Source organism: Malaclemys terrapin, chromosome 3, assembly GCF_027887155.1.
Source record: "Malaclemys terrapin pileata isolate rMalTer1 chromosome 3, rMalTer1.hap1, whole genome shotgun sequence".
Taxonomy (NCBI): domain Eukaryota; kingdom Metazoa; phylum Chordata; order Testudines; family Emydidae; genus Malaclemys; species Malaclemys terrapin.
The window spans coordinates 926218-945809 of NC_071507.1; the positions used below are offsets into that span (position 1 = coordinate 926218).

The 19592-nt window shown below is 44.7% G+C and overlaps 1 protein-coding gene across 1 annotated transcript in view; it reads left to right on the forward strand.

Moving 5' to 3' along the window:
• The first annotated feature begins 385 nt into the window (after window positions 1–385).
• Window positions 386–19592, forward strand: part of MRPS5 (mitochondrial ribosomal protein S5) — an 85522-nt gene continuing 66315 nt past the window's right edge. The window contains exons 1-2 of the mRNA XM_054023185.1: window positions 386–492; window positions 17423–17560. Of these exons, the coding sequence (XP_053879160.1) occupies window positions 441–492; window positions 17423–17560 (190 nt within the window). The 5' untranslated portion in view covers window positions 386–440. The remainder of the gene's footprint in view (window positions 493–17422; window positions 17561–19592) is intronic.

The following is a 19592-nucleotide window of genomic DNA, read 5'->3' on the forward strand; positions in this document are numbered from 1 at the left end:
CCAGGCCCAGGGCACCACAGAGACCGTCCCCCTCCCTCCACAGAGCGTAGCCACGCCCCACAATCTCCGCACCCAATGAGAGCGGGGGGAGGGGCTAAGCCGGACTCCGCCCTACACCTGCTGCCCGCGGAGTCACGTGATTGTGCCGGCTGCTGCGAGAGTCACGTGGAAGCGGGTTAACCATCCTCTGTGCGCGGCTAGGGAGGTCCTGATGCAAGGCCCCCAAGTAGGGCTGTCCGTCCCGCTGCCTGTAGCCCCCGTGCGGGCACTGCCAGGGGAGGACGCGGGCCGTTGTTTAACCCCTTTGTCTTTCCCCGGTCGGGGGAACGGTTCGCTGCGACACACAGCTCCCCCCCCCTCCCGCCGAGGTATCTTTCCTGTCAGGCACTGGGTAGGGCCCCTACCTACGGTGGCCGAGAGGGGCAGGAGCCGGCGGGGAGATGGCGGCGAGCTGGCTGTGTGGCTCTGGTGCCCTGAGAGCTGTGTGGCGAGGTGAGGCGCCTCGGGCCGCGCACTGGCGGGAGGGCAGCGGCTCCCTGCCCGGCGTTACCCGCCCGGCGCGCGGCTCGGGGATCGGGCCCCGATAGCTCAGTGGGTTGAGCCTTGGCCTGTTCAAGCCCAGGGCTGTGAGTCGCTCCCGGCGCGCGCCGCTGCCCTTGGCGGGCCGGTGTCCCGGGCTGAGCGCGCGGTACGGCCCCGCTGCTGCTGCTGCTGCTCGCGCGGGGTGTAACGGGCTCCGCCGTGTATGTTACCGCTGCTGGGCGCGCTGCGCTTCGCCGCCCTGCCCGCCTGTGCCCGGGCCCTGCCCGCCTGCGCCTTGTCCGCCTCCGCCCCGGCCCTGTGCCCCAGCAGTGCCCGCCTGTGCCCGGGCCCTGCCCGCCTGCGCCTTGTCCGCCTGCGCCCCGGCCCTGTGCCCCAGCAGTGCCCGCCTGTGCCCGGGCCCTGCCCGCCTGCGCCTTGTCCGCCTGCGCCCCGGCCCTGTGCCCCAGCAGTGCCCGCCTGTGCCCGGGCCCTGCCCGCCTGCGCCTTGTCCGCCTGCGCCCCGGCCCTGTGCCCCAGCAGTGCCCGCCTGCGCCCCGGCCCTGCCCGCCTGCGCCTTGTCCGCCTGCGCCCCGGCCCTGTGCCCCAGCAGTGCCCGCCTGCACCCCGGCCCTGCCCGCCTGCACCCCGGTCCTGTGCCCCTGCAGTGCCTGCAGTGTGCCCGCCTGTGCCCGGGCCCTGCCCGCCTGCGCCTTGTCCGCCTCCGCCCCGGCCCTGTGCCCCAGCGGTGCCTGCAGTGTGCCCACCTGCACCCCGGTCCTGTGCCCCTGCAGTGCCTGCAGTGTGCCCGCCTGCGCCCCGGCCCTGTGCCCCTGCAGTGTGCCCGCCTGCGCCCCGGCCCTGTGCCCCAGCAGTGCCTGCAGTGTGCCCGCCTGCGCCCCGGCCCTGCCCGCCTGTGCCCGGACCCTGTGCCCCAGCAGTGCCTGCAGTGTGCCCGCCTGTGCCCGGGCCCTGCCCGCCTGCGCCCGGGCCCTGCCCGCCTGCGCCTTGTCCGCCTCCGCCCCGGCCCTGTGCCCCAGCAGTGCCCGCCTGCGCCCCGGCCCTGCCCGCCTGCACCCCGGCCCTGCCCGCCTGCACCCCGGTCCTGTGCCCCTGCAGTGTGCCCGCCTGCGCCCCGGCCCTGTGCCCCAGCAGTGCCTGCAGTGTGCCCGCCTGCGCCCCGGCCCTGTGCCCCAGCAGTGCCTGCAGTGTGCCCGCCTGCGCCCCGGCCCTGCCCGCCTGTGCCCAGACCCTGTGCCCCAGCAGTGCCTGCAGTGTGCCCGCCTGTGCCCGGGCCCTGCCCGCCTGTGCCCGGACCCTGTGCCCCAGCAGTGCCTGCAGTGTGCCCGCCTGTGCCCGGGCCCTGCCCGCCTGCGCCTTGTCCGCCTCCGCCCCGGCCCCGTGCCCCAGCGGTGCCTGCAGTGTGTGTGTCCGCCTGCGCCCCGGCCCTGTGCCCCAGCAGTGCCCGCCTGCGCCCCGGCCCTGCCCGTCTGCACCCCGGCCCTGTGCCCCAGCAGTGTACCCGCCTTTAGCCCTGCCCGCCTACACCCCGGCCCTGTGCCCCAGCAGTGTACCCGCCTTTAGCCCTGCCCGCCTACACCCCGGCCCTGTGCCCCAGCAGTGCCTGCAGTGTGCCCGCCTGCGCCCCGGCCCATCCCCCCTTCGCTTCCCCATCCCATCCCCCTTTGCTTCCCCACTATCCCCTGCTGCATCCCCCACCCCCTACTCCCCCATCCCTTTCTTTTCCCCCTGCCCTATCCCACCCTTCCCCACTGTCTCTACCCCCCAGCTCCACCCTGCCCCCCTTGGGCACTCACCATTGTATAGGAAACAGATGAGCACCAGGATCCAGGAGGTGGCATCCAGCTACCCAGGTAGCAACCCAGGAGCCCACCCTGCTCCCCGCCCATGCTGCCAGCTCTGCGCTTGTAGAAATCGGGTTGGGGTGGGGGAATGGCACATGACCTTGTGTGCCCCACATGCCTTGCCTCTGTTTGGGGGGGGGGGGGGGCAATGCCCCTCTGCACCTCCCCAAACTACACCCATGGGCAAGAAGGTATAACAAACAAAAAAGATGTAGTAAGGTGCATTTTATTTTCAAAAGTATATTAAATGGAAAGTTGTCACAATTAAATACAGTACAGAACTCTTCCTTTATATTGTAGGGGTAAGGCTTTAGAGGTGTGATACCACAGATATTTAACTTAGCTAGAAGACTTAGTCCTGGGGGGAGTAAATATTGGGTAAACTTTTCAAACCTTTCAGCAAAGATCTTATTCCTTCCCTTAGCTGTCTCCTAGAGTGGGGCTCACAGTAACTTAGATAGATGCCTTTAAATTATTCCTCAGCTGACAGTAAACTAGACAGTGTACTTGCTAAGCATCTCAGGGTAATAACTTAAAGGGATTGGTCAAGTTTGATTGAGGACAAAGCTGAAATGGAGCGATGAGAAACTCTCCAAGGTTTTTGAGAGTACACGTCACAGGTTAAGAAGGCAGAGTTCCTCCTCAGTGTTTTCCCCCAAAGAGGCCCCAACCTTTATTATCATTTTTTACTCTCGTGCATGCTCTTCCATGCAGGGCTTCCCTGTCTTTAACTTAGTTTCAGGAAGTACCAGAGTTACATGATTTATGTTGTATATTTTGAACATCTCTAAATTTCTCAGTCATGAGCCTCACAAATTATCAGCGTGTTCCACCATTTCGTGACATCATCTGTTAATTCTCTCCCCTTATGCATTTTTAAAAAACTATTGTACTAGTTCAAAGGCCATGGGATGAGCCTATCAATCTCTACACCAATCCTAAAGCTGTTGTAAGTCTCTCTAGCTTTTGGAGGCCTGAGAAGTCAGAGTAAAAGAGTGGGAATTAGCTCATTTTTAAGAGCTATCTTTCTCTCCCCTCCCACCCTTTTCCCCCGATATCCCTGAGCATTTTAGTTGGATCTTGGTTTCTTTCTCTGATTTCTCCAATACATCTGACTTTTCTCTGTCAGCCTGTTGCAGATTCATCATTATTGATCTTCCAGACTTTAAATGGCTGGAAGAATGGCTATTTTGTGCTGCTCAGGGTTGGTCTCTAAGGGAGTAGGCAATATTATCTGCTTCCAGAACAAAAGATTTATTGTTTGAGAGGAGACTTGTCCCTATAAAGATTAAAAAAATCTGAGGAGGAGGAATGAAAATAGTGTTCAGAGGAAATGAAGGATCACGTTCACTCAGTAACTTAAAGAATGTTGCTGGGGAATTGGGCAGATTCTGGTTTGTCACAGGAAGGGTATCACTGCATCTTACAACAGCTGGTGCACAGAGTTTCTTAGATGTGTAATTACTTGAGTTATGCATCTCATGCTACAATCTGGTCTCAGCTAGTTACAGTTTTTACAGGGAAAAGTCTTTAATTTTCTCTTAGGTGCTGTTATTAGCCAATGCACATTCCTAGGGCGTCTACTTAGTATTGTAAAGGAATGCCTGTTAACATTTTTTACTTCGATTTTCACGTAGGGTTCCACTACATGAAAGTTAATACACGTACATTTTGGGGGGAAAAGGTTGCACCTTTTGCATAGTGATAAGTACTGCCAGAGACTGAGACTAAGGCTATGCCTAGACTACCGCTTATGTCGGTATAATTTACATCGCTCGGGGGTGGGAATAAGCCACCTCCCTCAGCAACATAAGTTACACCAACCTAAGCACCGGTATGGACAGCGCTTTGTTGGCAGGAGAGCTTCTCCCACTGACATAGCTGCTGGTGGATTAACTGGAGGTGGATTAATTAAATTGACTGGCGAGCTCTCTCCCGTCAGCTTAGAGCGGCTCCACTAGAGATCTTACAGCGGCACAGCTGTGCGGCTGAAAGCTCTCTGGAGTAGCCATAGCCCCAGCTGAATCCTAAAAGCCAGATAAAGAGGGGAAACACCCAGGAAAGCATTATCAAAGTTATTTTTAAACAGTGTTTAGATTTGTTGTTGCTCTTTGAAAGGGGGGCCTTGAGGGGAGGCTCCAGCACACCTTTCTCTCTGGCGTCCCGGTTTGGACTCAGAAAGCTGGACAGCCAGTGGGTACTTTCCTGCCTTTCTGAGAGTGCTTCCTCCCCCTCGTCAAAGGCAAAGTAAAGTTTTCAACTAGCCTGGCTACAGCCATAGTCCTTTGGAAGCTTCCAACAGAATGAAACAAGGCTGTTAGTATCAGAGGGGTAGCCGTGTTAGTCTGAATCTGTAAAAAGCAACAGAGGGTCCTGTGGCACTTTTAAGACTAACGGAAGTATTGGGAGCATAAGCTTTTGTGGGTAAGAACCTCACTTCTTCAGATGCAAGTAATGGAAATGTCCAGAGGCAGGTATAAATCAGTCTGGAGATAACGAGGTTAGTTCAATCAGGGAGGGTGAGGTGCTCTGCTAGCAGTTGAGGCTATTAGTGAATTTCTGCTCCTTCCTCCTCAGAACGGTGTAAAATAAAGTAATGCCCATCCTGTAGCAAAGCTGGAAATAACCTCAAATCCACCAGGAGACGTGCAATCAGGCCAATTGTGTTTCCTTCGTTGGGGCAAACCTTTCCCCTCATCTGGTCACACTGGGTTGCTCATCCATTTGTAGGAACAGACCTCTTCCCTAGAGGTGATCTGGGAAGGCTGAAAGGCTGCAGCTGCTTCCTAGATCTGCTGATTAATGCTCGTCTCCTCATTGTGGAGCTCCAGGGCTTTCTGACCTGACCATCCTCCTGTCCCCCTGAGGGCCTATACAGGTGGTGTACCCTGTCACATGCTTGTGTTTTAAACTTGCATTTCCTAAGGAGAAGGCAAATTGCTCAAGTTTCATCCTAAAAGTTCACATTCTTAATAAAAAGGAAGAGTTTGTACCAGTGGGCTTCAAAGCTTTACATTGATTGAGCACTTGTGACTTTCTGGAGTGTATGAGATGATGTAAAAAACTACAAGTTACTGTGAAATAACTGCACAGTTGTGGATAACTGCACTGGGTGTTACTTTGGGACTTCCGTGCTTAGTGTATTCTTTCTGTTCAAAACACAACAGTTTGCATATTGGTTTCTGCGCAGAAGAAATATGGAATAGAAATAGAAGGTAAACGAGTTTGTTGACCAACAAAAGTTAAGTACGATTAAATATTTTCAAAATAGCTGTCTTGGAATTTTATCAATACATCTGAGATTTCCACATACATTAACTTCTTGAACATTAGAGTTATTTCAGATTGGAGCTTTCCATTCAGGACCCTGGAATAACACCTAGCCAATTTTAACTAAGCAATAAAAATCTTGATAGGTCTTTGAAAAATAAATCTTACCAGTGCAGATCATGCTGCTTAAACCAGCTTCATGCAGTCTTTCTTCTTACAAGGACAGACTTTGTTAAGAATGGTTTTCTGTATTTAATTTGTGTAGAAAATAATTACAGCAGTAGAGGGGATTATTAAACTGCTGCTGACTGTAAAAATTAATTAGTGCTCAGATTCTGCAGATCACCACATTCCATAGTGAAATAAATTTCCTGAATGTTGAGTACATTTGCTCTCAAAAATATATTGAGATGGTAGTTAGAATGGAAAGCGATTTACAACCTGCAGACATTACATAGTCCTTATGACCAAATTCCTAGATCCTGAGTGTTAAACAGATTTATTGTTAAAGTAAAGGCAGATATTACATAGCTCAAGGGTTCTCAACCTTTTTCTTTCTGAGGGTCCCGCAACATGCTATACAAATTCCACAGCCCGCCTATGCCACAACAACTGTTCTTCTGCATATCCGGTAGGTTAAAAGCCAGGGCCAGCATTAAGAGGTAGCAAGCAGGGCAGTTGCCCAGGGCCCCACGCCATGGGCTGGGGCCCGCAAAACTAAGTTGCTTGGGCTTTGGCTTTAGCCCCGGGTGGCAGGGCTCGGGCTTTGGCTTTCTGCCCTGGGCCATAGCAAGTCTAACGCTGGCCCTGCTCTCTGGTTTATTTGGCGGGCCCCTGAAATCTGCTCATGGCCCCTCTGGGGGCCCTGGGGCCCTGGTTGAGAACTGCTGCCGTAGTTTACAGTAAGTGGGTGTGGAGGTACAAAAGCCTTTCATCAGAAAGACAGCTGTGTTACAGAGCAGATTCTTGTAGCTGTCACTTCGCATAAACAATAGTTATTTTCGGTATGTTTTCCCTTATCCAGATCAGAATATTTTTATTCATCTTTAATTTTACTCATGTTTGTACGTATCTTGAGACTAGATTTCCAGCCATTGCTGTTACTTTGGGGGGAGAAAAATTGAGTAGCCATGTTTTTATTATGTAAATTTTTAGCCTGGAATGCGTTTGTTACTGAGGAATCAGGGTGCATAAGGGCTTGTCTTCACTGCATTGTTAGTCTGACCTATAAAGATTTTCTCATAACCTGATTCCCATCCACACATAAGTCTGTAGCTCAAGTTAAGAGGTGCTTTAAGCTAGAGATAGCTGGTTCATAAGGGGGTATGGGTTGAAGTTGAAGTGCTGCTGACACTGAAGTTTATAGTGCACAGCGGATGCAGCAACTTGAGTTACAATTCATCAGCTGCTAATACAAACACCGTGGGTATGTCTACACAGCATAAGAATATAAGAACGGCCATACTGTGTCAGACTAGTGGTCCATCTAGCCCAATATCTTGTCTTCCAACAGTGGCCAGTGTCAGATGCTCCAGAGGGAATGGACAGAACAGAACAACTATCTAGTGATCCATCCTCTCTCGTCCAGTCCCAGCATCTGGCAGTCAGAGGCTTAGGGATACCCAAAGCATGGGGTTGCGTCCCTGACTATCTTGGCTAATAGCCACTGATGCACCTGTCCTCCAGGAATGTATCTAATTCTTTTTTTTAATCCAGTCATAGTTTTGGCCCTCACAATATCCCCTGATGAGTTACACTGGTAGACTCTGCATTGTTTGAAGAAGTACTTCTTTTCGTTTGTTTTAAACCTGCTGCCTATTAATTTCATTGGATGACTCCTTGTTCTTGTGTTATGTGAAGGGGTAAATAACACTTCCTTATTCATTTTCTCCATCCTTTTCATGATTTTATAGACCTCCGTCATATTTCCCCTTAGTCATCTCTTTTCTAGGCTGAACAGTCCCAGTCCTTTTAATTTCTCCTCATATGGAAGCTGTTCCATGCTCCTAATCAGTCAGTTTTGTTACCCTTCTCTGTACCTTTTCCAATTCCAATATATCTTTTTTGAGATGGGGTGACCAGAACTGCACACAATATTTAAGATATGGGAATAGCAAGGGTTTATATAGTGGCATTTTGATATCTGCTGTTTTATCTATCCCTTCCTAATGGTTCTTAACATTCCATTTGCTTTTTTGACTGCCGCTGTACATTGGATGTTTTCAGAGAACTATCCACAATGACTCCAAGATCTTTCTTGAGTGGTAACGGCTAATGTAGACCCCATCATTTTATATGTAAAGTTGGGATTATGTTTTCCAATGTACATCACTTTGCATTTATCAACACTGAATTTCATCTGCCATTTTATTGCCCAGTCACCCAGTTTTGTGAGATCCCTTTGTAACTCTGCAGTCAGCTTTGGATTTAACTGTCTTGAGTAAATTTGTATGGCTGCAAACATTGCCATCTCACTGTTTACCCCCTTTTCCAGAACATTTATGAATATGTTGAATAGGACCGGTCCCAGTACAGATCCTTGGGGGACCTCCCTCTTTACCTCTCTCCATTGTGAAAACTTACCATTTAATTCCTACCCTTTGTTTCCCAACTTTTAACCAGTTACTGATCCAGGACAAGACCTTTCCTCTTATCCCATGACTTCTTACTTTGCTTATGAGCCTTGTCAAAGGCTTTCTGAAGGTCCAAGTGCATTGTATCCACTGGTTCATCCTTGTCCACATTTTGTTGATCCCCCTTCAAAGAATTTTAATAGATTGATGAGGCATGATTTCCCATTACAAAAGTCATGTTGACTCTTCCCCAACATATTGTGTTCATCTGTGTCTGATAATTCTGTTCTTTACTATAGTTGCAACCAGTTAGCATGGTACTGAAATTAGGAATACTGGCCTGTAATTGCCAGGATCACCTCTGGAGCCTGTTTTAAAAATTGGTGTTACATTAGGTGTCCTCCAGTCATCTGGTACAGAGGCTGATTTAAGTGATAGCTTATGTACTGCAGTTAGTAGTTCAGCAATTTCACATTTGAGTTCCTTCATAGTTCTTGGGCGAATACCATCTGGTTCTGGTGATTTAATACTTTTAATGTATCAATTTGTTCCTCCACTGTTGACAACTCATTCTGGGACAGCGCCTCAGATTTGTCACCTAAAAAGAATCGCTCAGGTGTGGGAATTTCCTTCACATCCTCTATATCAGTGAAGATCACTGCAAATAATTCATTTAGCTTCTCTGCAATGACCTTGTCTTCTCTGAACGCTCCTTTAGCATCTCTATCGTTCAGAGGCTCCACTGATTGATTGGCAAGCTTCCTGCTTTGGATGTACGTAAAAAAACTTTTTTTGTGAGGTTTTTGTGTCTTTTGCTAGTTGCTCTTCAAATTCTTCTTTGGCTTGCCTATTTATACTGTTACACTTGTCTTGTCAGAGTTTATGCTCCTTTCTGTTTATCTCACTAGGATGTTACTTACAATTTTTAAAGGATATCTTTTGGAATCTAACTGCCTCTTTTACTCTATTGTTCAGCCCTAGTGGCATTTTTTTTGGGGGGGGGATCCTCTCACTACCTTTTTTTATTTGGGGTACACATTTAATTTGAGCCTCTGTTACGGTGTTTTTAAAAAGTTTCCATGCAGCTAGCAGGCATTTCACTTTTGTAACTGTTCCTTTCCGTTTCAGTAGCTTCCTCATTTTTGTGTAGCTCCCCTTTTTTGAAGTTGAATGCTACTGTGGTGAACTTCTTTGATATCCCCCACACCCAGGAATGTTAAATTTAATTACATTATGGTTTCTGTTACGGAGCAGTTCAGCTATATTCACCTCTTGTACCAGATCCTGCTAAATCAAGAGTTACCTCTCCCCTTGTGGGTTCCAGGACTAACTGCTCCAAAAAGCTGTTATTAATGGTGTCTAGAAATTTTATCTCTTATCCTGTCCTGAGGTGACATGTTTCCAGTCAACATGGGGATATTGAAATCCTGTATTATTATTGGTTTTTTATTTTTGTAGCCTCTCTAATCTCTGTGAGCATTTCAGTCACCATCAGGTGGTCGATAGTACATTCCTACTGCTATACTCTTACTATTCAAGCCTGGAACTTCTATCCCTAGAGATTCTATGGTACAGTCTGAGTCAGTTAAGATATTTAGTATCTTTGACTTTATGCTTTCTTTCACATAGTGCCACTCCCTCACCAGCACAACTACTCCGTCATTCCTATATATTTTATACCTTGGCATTACTATGTCCCATTAATTATCATTGTTCCACCAAAGTTCTGTGATGCCTTTTAGACCAATATCTTCACTTAATACGAGGCACTCAAATTCACCCATCTTAGTATTTAGACTTCTAGTATTTGTATACAAGCACTTATAAAATGTGTCAATATTTAGTAAGCGCTTGTATACTAGAAATCTAAATACTAACATGGGTGAATTTAAGTGCCTGGTAGGATGCTTCCCAACGCCAGTAGACTTACATGCACTAGTTCTGATTGAGGTAGTGGGCTAAAAACAGCAGAGTGGTCATTGGGAGCTTGGGCTAGCCACACGAGAACATACGCGGGGGCCAGGGGGGATCATGCACAGGCAGCTAGCCTGAGCCACTGCAGCCATATTTGCTGCTTTTAGCACACTAGCACGAGCAGAGCTAGCATGTGTCTGCCTGCCCACACTGGGAACATGTACCCAAGAGGAGTTTTGTAGTGTGGTCCCTTTCACTCACTAGGCTAGTTCCAGTGGACTAACTAGAGCAGGGTTTTATTTTTTGTCAAGGTCCACATTTCCTAGTCAAGGTCCAGACTCCAGAGACACATTTTTCACACTGAAATAATAGTGATGATGATAATAAGTAAATAAAAAGATTTCATGGTCTGTTCAAAAGCGTCTGGCAGTCTGGATTTGGCCCATGGTCCACCTACTCACCACCCCTGATCTAGAGAATACTAACTTGAGCTAACTGTTGCTGTGAAGACAGGCCTTAAGATTAGTGCACAACCTTAGCTGCTGTATAGTATGTTTACAATCTAGAAGTATGCAGTGACAGCATGTTTTTTGGTTTTTTTATTATAGAGCAGAAAACCCACTAAGTATGCATTCCTTTCTGCTCTGACTTGTCCTCTGCTGTTGTTGCTTTCTTGAAATGTCTCCTTGGTCTCAAGAGAGCCAGGGTCCCAATTAAATTCTGAATAGCTTATGACCATGTGTAGGAAATGCTTTAGTCTGAAATAATTAAAAAATAAATAAATCCAGACATAGGTGCTGCCCTTTTGAAAAGTTACAGGAAGTAGTGTGTACAACATGGCAACTAATGTATATATCTGCATTTCAAAATGTTGTTTTACATAGAGATGTGACTTTCCAAACTATTTCCCCTCCACAAATATTTTCCCTGTTTGTCTCTGCTTTTTAAAATGTCTATTCCCTCGGTGGGAGTATGTGCACAGCAGTGTGTGGGTATATTAAATACCAGCATTCAGAGATTCAGGACGTGGGAATGATGCTTTTCTGCTGTATCTTCCTCTGTTCCACTGCAATTCAGAGGCCAAAATATTCAGAATATTGTCATCAAAGCCACTTTGGGTCCCTCGATACCTAATTTTGATTTTCAGCTCAAGGCTGGAATTCTCTAGATGTAAGGGCTTGTCTACACTTACAGTGCAGCATCGGCGCAGCTGTGCCATTGTCGCACTTGGTGCAGCTGCCTATGCTGACAGGAGAAGGCCATCCGTCAACATAGCACTGTCTGCACCGGGGTTAGGTCGGTATAACTACGCTGCTCTGGGGGGTGGATTTTCTACACCCTGGAGCGTCTTAGTTATATCAACATAAGTTCCTAGTGTAGACCAGGCTTAATTATCATAAATTGCACCCTGGTAGCTAGCTGCCTCTGTACGAAGCATTCAGGGGAGCCAGAATTTCACCCAGGATGCTTAGAAAGTGCTGCTAGGAGTAGGGAGGGCCAGGAATAGCATTACCTTTTCTCCCCGGGCAGTTGGCTCCCGATCACCAGGCCTCCTGAGACCCATCAGACTTCTCCCATGTCCAGCTTCCTTTTATTGCTACGATGCCAGTGTTCATCTGGTTTCTTTTCTTCCCTCTTTTGATGCTTTACTGACTTTCTACTCATCTACAATCTCCTGCTCTCATCCTAGCTGAATTCAGTTTCCATATTGATAACCCAGCTGGTTCCACTGCCTGCTGCTTTCCTTGCTAATCTAGTTTTTGAGATTCATTTTTGGGCTAACTCCCTTGTTCACTTTTAATCCCTCTTGAACTGTTTTTTGTTTGTTTGTTTGTTTTTGTTTTGTTTTGTTTTTTTAAATAACCAAACACTGTTATTCCCTGATCTCATTGTCTTTGCATTCACTTTCTTTGACTACCATGAGCCCTTTGGAGTTAGAATGAAGCAGACTTATTTAGCGTGTGGAATTTTTTTTTAATCGACTTAAAATCTACAAAAGCAAAGGAACGTAGCAGGGACATTTTTGCTAATGAATATGCTTCCTTTGCTCTTCTATGATTTGTTTCCAAATGAATGCTTTTCATTTTTCTTATTGTGCTCTACAGTACAGTGTCATATTGTGTGATCATGATCATTTTGATCCATGAAGGACATTTACAACCAAATTAGTTAAGATGCAAATGACCAGTACCACACAGCAGCTTATTCACTCTGATACACAATCTAAGAACAAAATCTAGCCCTGAATGTTTGTGCTGTCCGAAGTCCCGAAAGCTGTTTTTTAATCTACTGATTGGACGTCCCTCTTAATGTGACTAAACATAAAATACTCCTGATTATGCACAAACTGTCTGAATAAGGCAGCTTTTTTTACATAATGAAAAATCGGAGTTTACTTAAATGCTGATCATCATTTCTACTGAGGAATTTTTTTTATCAGTAGAGAATGTGCTCAGGTATATGGAAAGCTCATTATTTCTGAATTAGAAGAATTGTAAAGTTTGGAGAAGAATTAATTGTTCTATTGGTGAAGTAGTATTTGTGGTGTGACAAGATTAATAAACGAGGTAAGAGGGCAGAATGGTATTGCAAATAGTTTTGAAATGATTTTATTGATAGGTTACAGCTGTGGAAGATTTAGGAGTGTAACAAGGGAAATTAGAAATATTACAACATAATATGAAACGAAATTAGTTTGTAGATTAAATGACTAACTTTTTAAAAGTAATCTCTCTAATTTGCATGAGACTCAAAGATAAAATAAATCATTCATATAATTGCCATGAACAGTTGTCCTAAGATTAATTGTTCATCTAAGGTAGATTTATTGCTTGTCATTTAAAAAAAAAAAGTGGGGGGTGGGGGAGAAGCAGCAGTACAAAACTTTAGCCCAGAAGTATGGGCTTTTGTTTAGTTCAGGTTCTAATAAACAGATTATTTAACTGAATATTCTCTTTGCACACCCAACACACCTATTAATTCAGTCGGACTTTGGGATGTATAAGGAATGCAGGATTTGAATGGTAGCCAATATATCTTGTATGCATTTCAAATTATGCTTTAATGGGTTGTTAATATGTTTGATTTGTACTGGATTCCCTAGTATCTTAACTAAGATTTTAAGAATAAACAGGTCACTTTTCTATTGCTATTATTTTTTTAGTATCTATTTATGGACAACTTTTTATTTTGCAGAAATTTACAGGAGCTCAGAATATTTTCATAATGGACTTTTTAACAATCAAACGAACTTTCCTCAGAAATAACTTATTTTCATTTAAATAAGACTTAAAGTAACATATTAATTTAAATAAAATATTAAGAGAATTTTTTAAAAATCTACTGCTGATACAGGGCCCAGTTAAATTAATAAATTGTCATTTGTCTAGGTGAATTAATTACCCTACCTTTTGAGAAATGGACCACTAGATCAATAGTATTGGAAGATAACAATATATGGCAACGATCAATGCTTATTTTGTACTTTTAAAATCTAGTAGGAAAGACGGAATTTAAGAATCCAATTTCTTTATGAGGAAGTAGTTTGTTTTGGATTTAGTTGGTTAATGAATAGCTATATTTGAATGGTCTCTTTCAAGGTCAGCACACTGTGTCCCCATTTTTATTTCATTTTCTTCAAAATGCATACTGTTTTAGTGTATGTGGTTTATTTTAGTAAGAAACAATAGCAAATTCAAATGACCTATGTCAGCTCAAATTTAAAGACATGCAACCCCACACTAGGATGTAAATAAAAATAGGCTCGACTTCCATTACTTTGGGCAAAAGCCTGAGAGAACAAAATTTATCCTGTACCCTGAAGGTCAGCAGACTTAGGAAGTGAATTCAAGTCATATGCCTTCCTTTTGACAACACTCTGGCCCCTACACCAGCCATTCACATCTAGGGGCTCTGGGGGAAGGCAAGTCTGTTCAGCAAATACTATATAGGTGTAGCCCTGTAGTGTCAATGCAGCATACAGCAACAGAAAGGGTTTTTTCTGTCCTGTAGGAGCATCACCTCCCCAGACAACATTAGTTACAGCAACAGAAGCACTTTTCCATTGGTATGTCTGCATCTATACTGGGGGTTATGTCAGTCAGAAACTTGGGGGGTTTTACTCCCCTGGCTGATGTAGCTATATCGATGTAATTGTAGACCAAGCCAGAGAGGTAGAGTAGATCAGGTCCTGTCAGTCGCTATATGGCACCTTCTCTTGTACAATGTAGGGCTTTAAAAGTCAGTACCAGCACCTTGAATTGCAGCTAAAACCAAATAAGGAGGCCGGAGCACTCCCTGGATACTGATTTAATATGCTCTCTGTAGCTAGCACAATTAATAAAACAGCTGCTGTATTCTGCATCAGCTGCACTTTCTGAGCGATCTTCAAGATATGACCCCTTGTGTAGTGCATTGCATTAATCCAGTCTGTGGGTGACAAGGACGTGAATAATTGGCTAGGTCTGCATGAGAAAGAAATGGTCACTTTTGTACCAAATGTAGTGGGGGGAGGCATTTTTGGCCACTTCAGCTACGGGTAGATCTGGAAGCACAACCAAAATTGACAAAAGGTGGGAAGGTCCTTTCAGTTATGGGGAGACATTCTCCTGCCACACTTTCTAAATGTTCCCTCTCAACCTGTCTTATTATATGTAACCTATAGGATTCCTTACTAAATTAAGATATGATCCTCATTAACATTTTAGGCAGGCATTAGAATAGCACTCTTCAATGAGCTGACTTTGTCCTCAGATTTTCTTTAAAGGGTGCATATATCTTGGAATGTGTTTATTATTTACTATTGTCACGTACCTGATGGATGGAGAATATCCCTCCTTTTCTAGAGGCTCTTTGTAATCTCTAGTTTCAGAGTAACAGCCGTGTTAGTCTGTATCCGCAAAAAGAAGAACAGGAGTACTTGTGGCACCTTAGAGACTAACAAATTTATTAGAGCATAAGCTTTCGTGGACTACAGCCCACTTCTTCGGATGCATATAGAATGGAACATATAATGAGGAGATATATATACACACATACAGAGAGCATAAACAGGTGGGAGTTGTCTTACTAACTCTGAGAGGCCAATTAATTAAGAGGAAAAAAAAAAAAAAAACTTTTGAAGTGATAATCCAGCTAGCCGAGTACAGACAGTGTGATAAGAAGTGTGAGAGTACTTACAAGGGGAGATAGTCAACGTTTGTAATGGCTCAGCCATTCCCAGTCCTTATTCAAACCGGAGTTGATTGTGTCTAGTTTGCATATCAATTCTAGCTCTGCAGTCTCTCTTTGGAGTCTGTTTTTGAAGTTTTTCTGTTGTAATATAGCCACCCGCAGGTCTGTCACTGAATGACCAGACAGGTTAAAGTGTTCTCCCACTGGTTTTTGAGTATTTTGATTCCTGATGTCAGATTTGTGTCCATTAATTCTTTTGCGTAGAGACTGTCCGGTTTGGCCAATGTACATGGCAGAGGGGCATTGCTGGCACATGATGGCATAGATCACATTGGTAGATGTGCAGGTGAACGAGCCCCTGATGGTATGGCTGATGTGATTAGGTCCTATGATGATGTCACTTGAATAGATATGTGGACAGAGTTGGCATCGGGGTTTGTTACAACGCTTCCTTAGCTCTCGTCCCCTAACGCCCCTACTCTACTTGCGCTACATTGATGACATCTTCATCATCTGGACCCATGGAAAAGAAGCCCTTGAGGAATTTCACCATGATTTCAATAATTTCCATCCCACCATCAACCTCAGCCTAGATCAATCCACACAAGCGGTCCATTTCCTGGACACTACTGTGCTAATAAGCGATGGTCACATCAATACCACCCTATACCGGAAACCTACTGACCGCTACACTTACCTACATGCCTCCAGCTTCCATCCAGGACACACCACACGATCCATTGTCTACAGCCAAGCTCTAAGATATAACCGCATTTGCTCCAATCCCTCGGATAGAGACAAGCACCTACAAGATCTCTATCAAGCATTCTTAAAACTACAATACCCACCTGCTGAAGTGAAAAAACAGATTGACAGAGCCAGACGAGTACCCAGAAGTCACCTCCTACAAGACAGGCCCAACAAAGAAAATAACAGAACACCACTAGCTGTCACCTTCAGCCCCCAACTAAAACCTCTCCAGCGCATCATCAGAGATCTACAACCTATCCTGAAAGATGATCCTTTACTCTCACAGATCTTGGGAGACAGACCTGTCCTCGCTTACAGACAACCCCCCAACCTAAAGCAAATACTCACCAGCAACCACACATCACTGAACAAAACCACTAACCCAGGAACCTATCCTTGTAACAAACCCCGATGCCAACTCTGTCCACATATCTATTCAAGTGACATCATCATAGGACCTAATCACATCAGCCATACCATCAGGGGCTCGTTCACCTGCACATCTACCAATGTGATCTATGCCATCATGTGCCAGCAATGCCCCTCTGCCATGTACATTGGCCAAACCGGACAGTCTCTACGCAAAAGAATTAATGGACACAAATCTGACATCAGGAATCAAAATACTCAAAAACCAGTGGGAGAACACTTTAACCTGTCTGGTCATTCAGTGACAGACCTGCGGGTGGCTATATTACAACAGAAAAACTTCAAAAACAGACTCCAAAGAGAGACTGCAGAGCTAGAATTGATATGCAAACTAGACACAATCAACTCCGGTTTGAATAAGGACTGGGAATGGCTGAGCCATTACAAACGTTGACTATCTCCCCTTGTAAGTACTCTCACACTTCTTATCACACTGTCTGTACTCGGCTAGCTGGATTATCACTTCAAAAGTTTTTTTTTTTTTCTCTTAATTAATTGGCCTCTCAGAGTTAGTAAGACAACTCCCACCTGTTTATGCTCTCTGTATGTGTGTATATATATCTCCTCATTATATGTTCCATTCTATATGCATCCGAAGAAGTGGGCTGTAGTCCACGAAAGCTTATGCTCTAATAAATTTGTTAGTCTCTAAGGTGCCACAAGTACTCCTGTTCTTCTTTTTGTAATCTCTGCTAGTGATATGGAAGAAATCTTCTGCCGATTATTTTTAAATATATCAATGTATGTTGTATGGTACCTATCATTACTTCTCCCCAAGTACCTCACCTTGTGCAGTCCAGGGACAGAAGGTGGAAGTCTGCGGAGATAATTGTGGGTTTCTTAAAGAAATCAAGCTTTTTAAGTCTTTATGACTGATTCATTCAACCTGAAAATAAAAATATCTTCACAATTTTGCATCTTCCTCCACAGGCTGTCTCTCGTTACCAGCGAATAGGAGTGGCTGTCGCTATACGAACCTGGCATGGGCTCTACAGACTCGTTGTTACATTTCTGCTCCATGTAGCGTGACAATACAACAATGCAGGCAAGGCAGCTTTTTCAACAAATGTAAGTCTTGAAAAAAGACCACTTTTTTTATAACACGAGCAGTTTGTCTAACTCTCTTCTGTTTTTTATATTGACTCTGTCAACATGAAAATCCCATTTTGTATTAACATTTTGCATCTACAATAGTTACAAACATCAACTAAGATTACTACAGCTGAAAAGCTAATGGGGGAAAGGAAACTTTTGATTTTATTTTCTTCTTTTTTCCTCCCTCCATTTACTTGGCACATTTGACAGTGCCTTGTTGATAGGGTCAGTTTAATAGTTTTCCCTATATAGTCAGGGTCCAGTCCAACTCCCAGTGAAGTCTCTGGATTTTTTTTTAGTCAATTAAAAAAACAAAAGATGACAATATCCATCTAATCATCTGCCCAGCTACAACATTAGATCCCAACCCTGCAAAGACTTACACATGTGCTTAACTGTACACACTGAATACTTCCACTGGAGCCAACACAACTGCTCGTAGGGCATTAAGTTAATCTTGCACAAGTGTTTGCAGGATCGGGTTTTAAGTAACTGATTGGCTTATCTCCATTCTTCTAACTTATACACACTTCCGCTGGTAAAAGGATGTATTTATTTTAAACTGTTTTAAGTGAATTAATATGACAAAGATGTAGCATACCAAGCTATTACAGTGTGCTGATTTTGTGAATTAGATCTTTTCTTAGTTGCCTACATATTGATTCCATACAAATCCATGAATAGATGTTTTCTAGGATAGAAAGTTTTTCACCAGCAGCTATTTCAGTCTTTAGGTGACTGGATTAAAAATAAACACTGTTTTTATGACAGCTTATTGTTTGACTCTGTACGTTCTTAAACAAACTGAACTTTGATCATTTTTAAAAAATAAGTAAACTAATTAGTATCGGGTAAGGGATAAGCTCTTCTTGAGTCACAAGGATTTAAGCATGTAACTTCTTCAGGCATCAGACGAAACAGAAGCTGTTGGGTGCCTCTGATAGCAGCATCCAAAGTTGCAGTCATTCCTACAGCCCAGCTGGCTGCATGAAATCTGAGGGGTAGCTACATGTGTGGGTGTCGCAGGAGATGCCGGCAGTCTGGTGATTCTGTAAAAAGTGGTGAATTGAGTTTTTAAGTTGGCTCTGTCAGTTTGTAAGACCCTTAATGCTGTAGGCCCTGGGTACATTGCAAACTGCCTCCCGTTGCCTCTTCCAGAGAGTTGCCTGCATGTTAGGGATGCTTTTGCTGCTATTTATATCATTGGGCTTTCAGTAGCATGTCTTGCTGTGGTGAACTTTAGGGCTTGACACTTCCTCTCCTTTCATATTCATCCTAACCCATCTCTCCTCTCTTTTAAAATGTCCCTAAAATGTTCTTTCTGGAAAAGAAAGTAGACGGCTGCTGATCCTGTAGTTCTCTCCCTCTAAACCTTTTTGCCTCTTTCTCTTTAGAAGACTTCCTTGATTAGCTTAATCAAAACACCTTCAACATTCAAACTGATGTGCTTTGTATATTTAACATTGTACAGTGCCCAAGTCCTTTGGCAGTTCAGGTGTATTAGAAATAATATTAAAAATGCAAATATGAACACTTTATATAAAACACACTTTTCAAGTGAAATGTCAACCAAAATGACTGTCAGTGCTGTTCTGTCTCATCATTAACGGGTTACTTCTCTCACCACATATTTTTAAAAACATTAACTACCTAGTAGCAAGATCATTTGTACCTCCAGATTGACCTTTAAAAATAGTAATTCCAGTTAAGAAAGAGGAATTGCAATTATCTTAGACAGCTTGAAATCCAAATCCAGACAGCTGGATATCCCTTTCTGATCATACAGCATTTAGGGTTTTTCTTCCTGTCCACTGGCACATCTCAGTGCGGTATAATAAGGTAATTTTAAAGCTGTGGTGTGTTGTCCCAAGTTTTGCCTTTTCCTCTTGGAAAGCAGTTAGGTCTGATTTTCAAATGTGCCTAGTGATTGTGCTTGTCCAGCTTGAGACATTCTGGAAGTGTCTGATTTTCAGAAAGTGCTGAACCCCTGCCCTCTGGAAAGCAG